Source organism: Sardina pilchardus, chromosome 3 (assembly GCF_963854185.1).
Source record: "Sardina pilchardus chromosome 3, fSarPil1.1, whole genome shotgun sequence".
Lineage (NCBI taxonomy): Eukaryota > Metazoa > Chordata > Actinopteri > Clupeiformes > Clupeidae > Sardina > Sardina pilchardus.
This window is the reverse complement of record NC_084996.1, coordinates 34,532,661-34,545,340: the sequence shown is the minus strand read 5'-3', so window position 1 is coordinate 34,545,340 and position 12,680 is coordinate 34,532,661. Positions and strand designations below refer to the sequence as shown.

Here is a 12,680-nt window from a genome sequence, read left to right as displayed (position 1 = left end):
AGAACGCTATTAGTGTTCGATCCTACAGTAACTTCCGGGAACTATTGTTGAGAAAATATGGAACATTAGCGTCAATGGAGTTGTCGCAACTCTCTCTTTATATGGCTCTGGGTTGCCCTCCAACATACGTTCTGTTCTGTTGTGTTCTGTGCTGTTGTGTTTTGTTGTGTTCTATTCTTCTATGTCCTGCACTCGAAGAATCTTCTAGATGTTGTTGTGTGATTGTCCTCTCTCTTCCTGTTGTTCATTGGTGCACAGGAGAACATGGCAGGGAAAGGCTTTTCCTTCTGGGTGTGGTTGGACAACATTATTGACCTGGTCAAGAAGTACATCCTGGCTCTCTGGAATGAGGGGTGAGGAATACGTGTTGTGCATACAATTACCAATACACAACTGTTCTAACTACAAGAATCAGTCATTACCACATACACATTAATACATTCACAAATACTCAATACAAAGGCACAATATGCAGTTAGAGCTACAGGAATCGGCACATTACCATAACTACTGCATGCGTGCCCAAATACAGCTCACAGACATGCAGGCCTAACTGTACAGTATGTACCAGATACACATTAACAAACACATGTTTAAATATGCCCTCATACATACTTGAATGCTAACTCCTACCTGTTGATTTAGTCAGTGATTTATGAAATGCTCACACATACACACACACATACACACACAGACACACACACACACACACACACACACCCCTAAGTCTGTCTGTGTGTCAGGTACATCTTGGGGTTCATCAGTAAGGAGCGTGAGCGGGCCATCCTGAGCCCCAAGCCCCCCGGCACCTTCCTGTTACGCTTCAGCGAGAGCAGCAAGGAGGGAGGCATCACCTTCACCTGGGTGGAGAAGGACATCAGTGGTGAGTGTGTGTGTGTGCGTGTGTGTGTGTGCGTGTGTGTGTGCGTGTGTGTGCGCGTGTGTGTGCGCGTGTGTGTGCGCGTGTGTGTGCGCGTGTGTGTGCGCGTGTGTGCGCGCGTGTGTGCGCGTGTGTGCGCGCGTGTGTGCGCGCGTGTGTGCGCGCGTGTGTGCGCGTGTGCGTGCGCGTGTGCGTGCGCGTGTGCGTGCGCGTGTGCGTGCGCGTGTGCGTGTGTGTATATTGGCCATTGAGTTGAGAGTTAAGAGTTGAGACATCTACAGTATGAACATAGGGATTGGGCGGTTGACTTATGGAGTTGGACCGTATATTGAATATTTACGTGTGTGTGTGTGTGTGTGTGTGTGTGTGTGTGTGTGTGTGTGTGTGTGTGTGTGTGTGTGTGTGTGTGTGTGTGTGTGTGTGTGTGTGTGTGTGTGTGTGTGTGTGTGTGTGTGTGTGTGTGTGTGTGTGTGTGTGTGTGTGTGTGTGTGTGTGTGTGTGTGTGTGTGTGTGTGTGTGTGTGTGTGTGTGTGTGTGTGTGTGTGCAGGCAAGACTCAGATCCAGTCCGTGGAGCCCTACACTAAGCAGCAGCTCAACAGCATGTCGTTTGCTGAGATCATCATGGGCTACAAGATCATGGATGCCACCAACATTCTGGTGTCGCCACTGGTCTACCTGTTCCCAGAAATCCCCAAGGAGGACGCTTTCGGCAAATACTGCCGGCCTGAAGCCACACCCGAGCCGGAGCTGACCGATGGATGCAGTAAGTGTGTGTGTGTGGGGGGGGTTATTACGGACGGCCACCACCACAGGCAGACAAATGTGTTTGTTGAGGGGGTGAACAATTTGGGAGAAAGATTGTCAGATTGATGGAGTAGAGAGACTGTTGTAAATTCACTTGCCTAAATCACTATGCTGCTGTCGTTTGGGTGTTGAAACGGGTGTATTTGGTGGAATTGTAGTAATTGGCCATGAATAAGGGGGGGGAGAGAATGTAGCGATTTGATTTGATGCTATTGGGTCAGCTGTGATGGGGGGTGATTTGGCTCCATTGTGATGGCTCTGAGTGGACTGTAAATACAGTCATTTTCTGCTTCCTAGTAGAAGAGTGGTCAAATGGGCCAATGTTGTCCATCTCTGTAGTATCTCTCTAATCTGTCTCTCTTTGTGCTCTTTACAGCCATTCAGCCATATCTCAAAACCAAGTTCATCTGCGTTACCCCGTAAGTATGCTATTACGGTGTGTGTGTGTGTGTGTGTGTGTGTGTGTGTGTGTCCGTCTATGTGTCTGTGTGCGTGTGTAGGGAGTGAATTATATCTTTCTGCTTTTCTCTGCTGTTCAGCCATCTTTCTGCCATCAGAACTTTGCTCGTGTTACTGTTTGTCTGTTCAGGACTGTTGCGATCATTTAGTCAGTGATGGAAGGCAGGGTCGTGTCTTTATGCTTTACGGCCCCTCCAGAAATGCATGCAGTCCAGCTCCCATCCCATCCCTCTCAGCTCCCATCCTTGACCAGTGTATTTTCTTTCTTTATCCCAAATCGTATGGATATTTTACTGAAGACATTCCGTGTACCTTGCACACCACAGTTAAACATACTGCACACACATGAAGCTTGACAGATATCTATAATGTCACCACTGTAGTTGTTGTTCATTGATCAAAGAAAAAACAGACTGCCCCCTGCCTAGTTACTGAACAAACTTATTCATACAAGCTCTTGAAAAGCAATAGAGCTTTGGTTTCATGAATGAGCAAGGAACACAGGAAAGGGAACATCATTGACAAAGCATTGTTGAGTTGTTGTAAAAGATTAGTGGTATGGAAAAGGCCACTTGTAGAGTTGATGATGGGTTGGTGTGTGTGTGTGTGTGTGTGTGTATGAGCGAGAGAGAGAGAGTGTGGTACAAACAGGATGTGTGTACTGTACACACGAATGTCACTGAGGTGTGGTCATGTTTGTCTGTATGATCGTATGTGGAGGTAACCTGTGGTTACTGTATGACAGTGGGTATGTTTTTTTGGGGAGTGTGGCGGTGGGGGCCAGCGTGGTGTCCATGTATATGTGTGTTGTATGGTGCCGGTGTGTGTGTCCGTTTGTGTGTGTGTGGCTGTCTGTAAAACTCAAATCTCTCCGTAGGTGTCCCTCCGTCTTCATGGACTTTCCGGAGAGTGAGCTTCTAGGAAACGGCTTCTCTGGGTAGGCATAGGGGCACACGTGGCATGTAGGGTGGGAGTGTGAGTGCCAGAGAGCGAGAGAGAGAGAGAGAGAGAGAGAGAGAGAGAGATGTCTGATCCCCAGTGACCTTAACATCCTATGGGATCATGCAGTGCGGTGTCCTTTTATTTATTTTTTTCATTAATTAATTTATTTATTGTTAATGCATCTCACACATTTAGTTTTGTTGTCGTTCACCTCTAACCCTACTGGTAATGTATGTCACTTTTCCTCAGTAGAAGTAGACTACTTCCGTTTTGACTTTCCGCTAACTCTCCTGACATTACAGACATTGACATTCATTTCCATTCATTTCCACTCACTTTGGTTGCCTGTGGGGGTAGAAACTGGTGGTGTGGTGTGTATTAACAGCTTCTGAGCTTACCTTTGTGAATTCTGTGAACTTACTTTTTTCTGGGTATCTGATTTGTCAACCCGTAAGCATACGGACACATCTCATTCTAGAATAATTTTATGGAGACTAATTTGTGCCAATATGTTCAAACAATACGTTTTCAAATTCAAACAAGCAATTTCAATCAATCAAAATATCAAATACAGAATTGAAACAAAACAAATAAAGTCAAAGACAAAATTCTCGCAAACAAATTATTTGAGTAATTTCAAAGAAATCTGTTAACTCTTTGATTAACTTGTTTTTACTGTTTACAATACCTTCTCAGTTACAACATTGTTTTGTTTACTGCTGGTTTTGCAGTTCTGGCTCAAATTGTGGATGGGTTTCTCTGAGATGCATTCCTATTGGCTGATGCGTTTTGACTGACAGCTGAGCACTCCCCCAAAAGGACGTCATTGAATATCAACTAGGAGTAAAATCACTTCTGATCATGGAGAAACAAACAGAGCTGCGTTAATGATTTCCAAAAGTTTGAGCGATCTGCCGCAATTCAGACCGTCACAGGTGGCGGACATAGTGGAGAACTATCAAAATTGGATTGTGGAGATAAATTGTTCAGTCATACATTAATTGTGAACACAATTGTTGATGTCAGCTAGCTAGCTGATGGCCTCAAATCAAAACACACTAAAGGCACTTCAATAAAGCTGTGTAATGAAATGGTCAAGAATTTTATTTTTAATGTATAACTATCACATGCATGCTGTTTTTGTATAGTCTCAATGTAGTAGATGGTAGTGTCATTACGAGGTAATGGTGCTACCGATATTTTAGAAAGGATGACGAGATAAAAAAAAAACTTTGTCTGAGGGTGTGCATCATTAATTGACCAATGAACCCTACCTACCGTGTGTTTCATCACTTAGTTGATTGATCGATGACCTCTTTCTTGCAACAGTGTCATCCTGGGCAATAGACCTCTGAAGTTCGCCCACAAAAAAGCCACCATCTTTGCCCAAATAAGGAGATCCGGTATCTTAAGATTTTTTCTATGGGAAAATAACATGGGGATTTTCAATTATCGCACCTGTTAAACTCTAGCGGGGATGATGACATTGGAAATGCAGACGTTTTTCACTACATAGTTTTGTCCACTGCCGTCTAGTGGATACTGTGATCTTCGGTAGGTGAAGACGGCACACTTTGATCTTTGCTACCCCAGAGCTTACTTACCATGCAACTTGCCATAGGCAGTTAGCTTCAATTAACTCCCGGATCTCCTTATATGGGCAAAGATGGCAGCTTTGGATCCTATTTGTAGGCGAACTTCAGAGGTCTATTTGGAGTGTCTGCAATGTTAATGCACTGTCCTATGTGGACTAAACAAACAGCAGCCTACAGTAGGGACTAGGGAGCTTGCGAATGTACCTAAAAGGCAACCTGACCCAAAAAGCCAAGCTGGTATGTAGTCATTTGTATGATATCCAAAACTATTCCCCATATAAACACATGAAAAAGTAACACTATGGAAGCGTATATCTTACCCCAAATTCTAGTCACATCGTTTTACTCCTCTACCAGACAACACACTACAGCGCCATGGAAACAGCCACTGTTCCCCTACCTGTGGCTTGCGCCAGCACAAGCCATACACTTACCACAAACACAACTTAACAGCAGACTATAATGGAATAAACAGACAACAAAACGGCTTAAGAAAAATAATAAAAGGTAGTGCCTTTTACAACTAACCTTTCACATAAACGACATTTTCTTACTTTGAAGAGATCTACCTAGAATGCGTTGACCAGTTGGTCATAAAAATAAAAAAAAAAGTGACCAGGCAGCTGCAAAGTGAAATCTAAGATGTATATGCACTATAAATAGTTCATTGTATGTAGAAACAAGATGAACGTTGTGGAAATACAATACATGAAAGAATACATGAACATCCAAAACACAATGAGCAGACTATAAACCAATTAAGATCCTAAGATGGGTAATGGCTTGTATTTGCACAATTCTTGAGGCAGTAGACTGAGCAGTCAAGAATCACTCTGACACTTGGGCAGAATATATAGAATAGGATATGAGTGCCTACTGCCTACATTATAAGTGCTAAGTGTGGTGGTAGGAGGAGGGACAGCAGAGTGGAGAGGATGGAGGTAGAGGAGGGAAGAGCATGGTAAGTGCACATCAGGTGTCTAGTTGTCTGAAGCGCTAGGAGAATATCCTTGAAGAGCTGTGTAACTGTGCAGCTGCATCTAATCCCATCTTCTGTGGCTTCAGTCCTGCAATAACTCTACTAAAACGTTAATGCCGATGCAGTAGTAGCGGTAGCAGCAGAGAGTGGAGGCCATCAGGCAAGTGTTATTTAGATAAACTCCTGCTGTACTTACAAACTTTCCAATGCCTCGTTTAATGAGTACAGACCCTATTTGTACTACTGTAGAACTTTGGTACCATTCCGGGCATTATTGGTGGGATCATTTACGACATACATTGTTGGTTCCATTAGCGCCTGCACTAAGCCATTTGTCTGATAGCGCTAACTCGACCAATGTTCGAGGGGAAAAAAAGCTTCTGGGTGTATGTTTGGCTCGAGGGTGCAAAAGATCCTAGGGTGAAATTACTCAAATTATCCCTTTAACATAACAAAAATGGTCTAGACACGGCCAATACTTACATTTTGATCAGCTTGTTTTGTTCAGGGCAAATCTGCCACTCACTTCCCCCACAATCCACCAGAAACTCCAAAGTCCGCCAAAACGAGCAGAGAGCGGTTTAGGTCATCTTCCGGGGCAGTTGTAGCTCAGCTCACTGAGTAAGAAACAAAAGATTAGAAGTTATTCAAAGAGTTAAGCATAGGTTTATTTCACAATTTTTTAAAAATTGTCCTCAACTTTTTGTTTAAATTTTGTATTTGGTAATTTGATTCATTAATTTTTGTTTGAATTTGGAAGAGTATTATTTGAACATTCTGGCACAAATTAAAGGAATAGTTTGGAATTTTGGACATAGGACCTCATTTCCAACTTTACCGAGGTGATATAGGTCGGTGGAGACCGTTTTTATCACGTTTAGCCCCTTCCTTCAGTTGCAGCGTCCCCCTTTGCTAACGCTGGTTTTGAGCTAACACATTTCTACGGTAACATCGGTCTGACATCAACAACAGTCTTACTCACTCCACCGCACACCCGAGACAAGTCAATTAAATCGTCGGACTATCGATATACATGTCCGTGTTGATAGAATAATTTTAGAAATAAAACTTAACCTTGCAACTCAATGATTAGCCTACATTTTGAGGGACTAGTTTCTCAATATCAATCCGCCACTGCCATACAGGGAACAAAGTAGGCTATTGCAATGCGATGCAAGGTTCGTTTTATTTCTAACATGGTTCTATCAACACTAGGCATGTGCATCGATAGTCTGACGTTAAAATGTATTTGTTTTGGGTGTTCTGTGGAGTGTTTTCAGTGGCAGGCTGGATGTTACCGTTGACTTGTGTTATCTTGGCACCAGATTAGCACGAGATGAACGCTGCAACTCATAGGAAGGGCAGAAATTCACCGAAAATGGTCTTCGCCGACCTATATCACCCAGACTGAGTTGGAAATGAGGTCCTATGTCCAAAATTCCGAACTATTGCTTTAATCTCCATGTTGCAGACACCTCTGGAGAAATCAAGGTTTTAACCATTTAATGTCCATGGTGTTGCATTCATAATATGGCATATCGAGAACAAAATATTTTCACATTGGACAAGTAGTGATCCAATGGTGTTCTCCAAAATTTGTTATCTGATGGCTTCGAGTGTCACAGACCTAAGGAGCTAATCTCATCAACTCCCACAAAATCACACTGGTAATTAAATACTCATATTGGTCTTTACACACCAAGGGCTAAATTCCGTGCCCGTTCAAACATGCTATTCAAGTAGACACCTTGTATCCCAGTTACAGTACATGCCCACAGGTAGGCCTGCTTTGAAAAAAAAATGGATGATAGGAAGATACATAGTTCCAGCTATAAGCGTTCCATAATGAATGCTGAATATTATATTAGAATATCATAAATGTGCAGTGAACAGAACTCGAACATGGCAACATGATGCTTATCTTCTCTGGTAGGCTCCAGTGCTGTGTGAGTGAGCTGGACTGGCTACAGTAGAGTGGTGAAAGCCAATGTGCTTCTCTTACCCATATATATTCAAGGCTACATTTTGCTTTTCTTATCCAAACAACTGTCAAACTGGGCACCAGCTTAAACAGTACTCAAGAACCCCTAGAGAACCGAGCGTGTCATTAGAGAGCTCACCATGACCCCAGAGAGAGTGGGAGGCAGAGGGAGCCCAGCATGAGCCCATAGCTTGTCTATAGCCATCCATATGATGGCCTTGACCAGCGGCATTTCCAGTGTCCTCCCTGCTCTGCGGGACCTGGACTAGTGACCGGAGCTCTCAGCTCACTGGACCCACACATGCTTGACATGGGGCAGGACTCGGGCAGCTCGCTGTGATGAAGTGCGGAGCAGGTAGCTGAGATTGGGCTGTGTGGAAGGGAAGCAGTTTGCTTTTGGCAGCGTGCCAGGAAACCATTTAGCACTATCTCTGCGCATGCACCTCTGCAACAGTTTTAAGCCACAAGTTGTTTTTTCCTCCGCCTTTTGTGCCTTTGCGTGAGTATTGAGATCTGTTGTAGGCAGCTGTGTTGTCTATGCCCATGTCCTGGGCACATTGTTAGAATTTGGAGATCCCATCAAGGGGATATTTAGCCTTTAACCTTTGAAATCCCTCAGAGCTTGTCTGTATAGTTGAATCAATCAACCCACCTGCATTGCTGACAAGAGAACCAGGGAGTTCACCATCTCATCTCCTTTCCTCAAACTGGATGTCAAGTGCGCTCTGGGAGCCTGGATTAGTTGTGCATCTTTCATTTCTGTCATCCTCGCATAAACTAGAAGAGCATGTGCTTGGCGTTCTCTCTCTGGTTTCTGTGGAATCATCTGTGTTTAGGACTTGTCACACTAACCTCTGATCCTTCTGTGTGTGTGTGTGTGTGTGTGTGTGTGTGTGTGTGTGTGTGTGTGTGTGTGTGTGTGAGGAGTATATTTCTTCTCTCTCTCCTTTGTTTAGTCTCCCTTCATCTTTGTGTGGGGTTGCAATCATCACCTCTCACAGACTGCAACCCTACTTGAGTTGAATATGTGCTCCCTCATGGAAATCATGTTCAACTTTTAGAGAAAATAAACTCCTTTTCAAAATAACCAAAAACAAACAAGTGTGTGTGTGTGTGTGTGTTTGTGTCACTGCTAGACATAAACTGACAGTTGGCTTATCGCCTGTGGCCAAACAGCCTGACTGATTTTAATCACACACAATGTCTATGCACGTCTCTGTGTATGCATTTATCTGAGATTAGTGTTTGTGTGTGTGCGTGTGTGTGAGAAAGAGAGAGAAAGGGAAATGGAGAGAAAGAGTGTGAGTGAGTGAGTGAGTGAGTGAGAAAGTGATAGAAAGATACAGTGAGTGTTTGAGAGAGATAGAGATGAGTGTGTTGTTTTCTAATCTGATTTGTCTTGTTGTTTTGCTTTGTTTCTCATGCAGCACTAACTCTGGGAACACCAGCGATCTGTTCCCCATGTCTCCCCGCACACTCGACTCTCTCATGCATAATGAGGCAGCCGAGGCCACCCCAACAACGCTTGGGGAGACACAGTTTGGTAAGACACATATTTCTTCCTCTCTCTTTCTCTCGCTCACACACACACACTCACACACACGCACACACACAGATTGCGTTAAATTAAATAAATTAAACATTTATTTAACCTCTGTTGTGCTAAAGCCTGCCATCCTTGCCCTCCCCCCCAGAATCCCTCACCCTGGACATGGAGGATATGGCATCATAGTCTCTGCAGGAACTATCCACGGTGACGAGATGACATCACTTCACCAGATGTGTTCTTTTTGATTTCCGCTCAATTTTTTAATTGAAGTGTAGGCTGTACATACTGAGCTTGTGATGGGTGCTGTGAAGGCCAACGCCCACTGGCGGTGACATTCGCATCAATGGATTTGCCGCTCGAGAGAGAGAACAGTTTTCGAAACTTCGGATGTCGCCAGTGGGCTTAAAAAACAACGGATTTCTTAACGTAGACATCACACATGACACGCGCCAGACGCTGCCAGTGTGCGTTGGCCTTAACTCATGTTTTTGAGGAAAGCCAGTTGCCGATTTCATTAGTCTTTAGATTGTAGAGTTTGTAGATTCAGTCGTCCATTTTGTGTCAAAGAAGCCATGTTGGCTCCATCAGTTTGAAGTCATTCTCTTAGCTCAAAGAGAATGCTTTAGAGGTTACTCTTAGCAGCTCATGGCTCCCAGCAATTTAAAGAATGGTATGACAATACTGTTTTTATTTTATTTGTGTCTTTGAATTGGAATTCTTAACATATTCCTAAAACTTCTTGCCATTGTAATGAAATTTCTTGGGAAGAAATTGTGTTTTCCTGTCAAGTGTTTGTCTGTCACCTTAAACTCCTTTTTTAAATGATTATATTTTTCTTATAGCAAAAAGAAATGTAAGCTAGCACTGTGTAAAGATATATATCAAGGGAAACTGTATCCCTATATTAATCCTGAATGTTTTATAGTATATTTCTCTATATCGCTCTTCTCATACCCAGCTCTCTGTGTATACTGCTCTATGCATCTCTGCTTCTCCGTCTTCCATCTGCTCCTGTGAGGGCCTTGGAACTCTCTCTCTCTCTCTGTCTCTCTCTCTCTCTCTCTCTCTCTGTCTCTCTCTCTCTCTCTCTGTCCTTTCTAAGAGTTGGCAGGCTCTGCAGCTGCACTGCCTTGAACACTGCTTCTTCTCCTTGGTTCCTTCTCCCTCTCTTGCCTCTGGCACTTTAGATGAGGCAAGTAGGCAGGCCCCCCCGTCCACCCCGCGGTGCCCCAGGGTCCGGCGTCCTGCAAGCCTCCTGAGCCCCACAGGTCTGCCGCTCGTGACCCCGCTCCGCTGAGGACATGCAGATTGGCTTCAAACAGCCCGCGGGCCCATTTCTGTCAAAACAGAGATGGACCAAAAGGGAGGAATTAAAAAAGAAATAAATGAAGAAAAAAAATCTAACCAAAAAGGCGGCAGACAAAGTCATTCATCGTGATTTGCACGCCACAGAATAAAGGTCAGCTCCACGTCGCATTTCGTTAGGCAACGGCAGACATTACTCTGGCTAATCTCGCCGCATCAGGCCGCATCACTGCCAATCATCCCTTGGCAGCCATTTTACTAGAAAGGTTGCCAACAAGGGGTGGTGGTGTGAGGGTGGTGGCAGAGAAGGCAAAAGAACATTGATTGCGTTGAGGTTCGTGGCCTGACATTTTGGAAGCCCCCCCCCCCCCCCCTCCTCATATCTCATTAATGACCTGAGCGGAATTGTATTAGAATTGGATTCGGCACTTTGTTATTTACCAAATGGTGGAAGCCAGGGTCACGCTAACTGCCACATCCACACATTTACCTATGAACTGTAAAGCCCTGACATCCAAAGGGTGCCAGTACGCTCTCACATCATTAACCTTTATCATGTCTGCTTTTGAGTTTTATTCATTTTTTTCTGAGCTGTATTATATGTTTTACGGTTTTATAAAATGTATTGTGGTCAATGACACATCTGTACAATGTCTATTTCAACAGGGCCTAAAGGTAAATCCTGCTTGTGTCATTCTGCAAACCCTGTAAATTACGTTGCAGACCATTAAAAACATGAGGTATCACATGTAGTTGAATAGTGGCTTTTTGTTTTCCTTTTGTCCCCTTCATGATAAATATCTATGGGGGAAAAAAGGCAGTGAGTGCATGTTTTGCAGCAACATGTATACTGTAATTGCTGTATATACAGTATAGAATGCACAACTTGCGTAAGATATTGGAGTTAAAAGAAAAAAAACAAAAAAAACAATCCATGCCTATAAGGCTGGGAAATGAACAAAGAACACCAATACAGCGATGGCAGTTAGATATTTTTGATAGTTGTGGTATTGGCCAGTCTGCTGAACCAAAACAAAAATATGAAAAAGGTAAACAAGAGGAACAGGGCAATGGCGGGCTGTGAAAGACATGAGAATTAAATGCTTTCTAAGAAGAGGAAGCATAATTGTGAGCACCTAATTTACGGAGATTATCTCCTCCTCATGCTAAACCTTAGGTACCTTAGGCGTCTAGTGTTAGCCAATAAACTCAAGTAGATTACGTTGTCTTTTCATTTGAGTGTTACAATCCTGTAATCTGCCATCTAATTCCATAGAGCAGCTTAGTATTTTCCAACCACTGATGGAAAGATGTTCTACAGTAACTTTGGCAACTGAGGGCCAGATGTACGTAGACTTGTGAACGTAGCATTATCTGCGCAATGGCCAAGGCGGAGAAGGCGCACGCTGTGATACTTCAGCGTAGGCCTACCACCCATTTACCAATCCTGAAATTCGTTGGGTGATTTGCCCCTCTCTCCGCCCCCTAATCCAATTAATGAAGGTCAACAACTGAACAACGCTTCAATCAGAAGCGCAGTTGAATGAAGTAAACTGATGACAACATTAAAAGGAATCAAACGTTTAGCGATCATGAAATAATAATAATAATAATGTCAACAAGCAGGAAGATAATGAAGTGCAGTAGTTCTACTCAAACTAGGCTTACTTGTGCACGTAGGCTATGGAAGATTGATCAAATCTAGCAAGTAGTACAAAGACACAAAACTGGCGGCCTAATTAGCGATTCTGTTGTCTTTGAAAGATTCTCTTATAGATAGGCTACATTTACCAGCAAACCCATTTAACACCTGCATTTACAAGGCGGAAATATTAGGCACAAAATAGACATGCGCTTTCATGGGCAGTTTTAGTACTTACAGGGGAATACTAGGCTGGGTGAACCCTGCCTGACCTGCCGGCGAATTTGGATTTCGCCTGGCAGCTCAGGCTGGAAACCTGCACATCTATCTCCTCTGGAGCCAAAGGTTCAGGCAGGGAACAATCACAGTTTATAGTTTATCCAAAAGATGCACTGGATCGTTGGTCTGATTGGTTGAGGGAATCCAAGCGTATGGAGTCATGATTTGAACGATGCCAATAAAGCTCGACAGTCTCGCCCCTCCTCCGAGAGAGCACGCCTCTCGTGCAGTAGAAATAAAGCATCTTAAAAGATTGAGTTTAGT

General features: G+C 43.6%; 1 protein-coding gene across 3 annotated transcripts in view; it reads left to right on the top strand.

Annotated features, from left to right (window-relative positions):
* stat3 (signal transducer and activator of transcription 3 (acute-phase response factor)) overlaps nucleotides 1-11,243 on the top strand; it is a 38,700-nt gene extending 27,457 nt beyond the window's left edge. The window contains exons 18-24 of one of the 3 annotated variants that reach the window (XM_062533002.1): nucleotides 259-353; nucleotides 744-883; nucleotides 1,429-1,644; nucleotides 2,062-2,104; nucleotides 3,022-3,081; nucleotides 9,069-9,184; nucleotides 9,336-11,243. In XM_062533002.1, coding sequence (XP_062388986.1) covers nucleotides 259-353; nucleotides 744-883; nucleotides 1,429-1,644; nucleotides 2,062-2,104; nucleotides 3,022-3,081; nucleotides 9,069-9,184; nucleotides 9,336-9,373 — 708 coding nt within the window. In that variant the 3' untranslated portion in view covers nucleotides 9,374-11,243. Of the gene's footprint in view, nucleotides 1-258; nucleotides 354-743; nucleotides 884-1,428; nucleotides 1,645-2,061; nucleotides 2,105-3,021; nucleotides 3,082-3,817; nucleotides 5,478-9,068; nucleotides 9,185-9,335 lie in introns of those variants that run through there. The other 2 variants (XM_062533003.1, XM_062533004.1) reach the window with 2 other exon arrangements.
* Nucleotides 11,244-12,680: the final 1,437 nt, after the last annotated feature.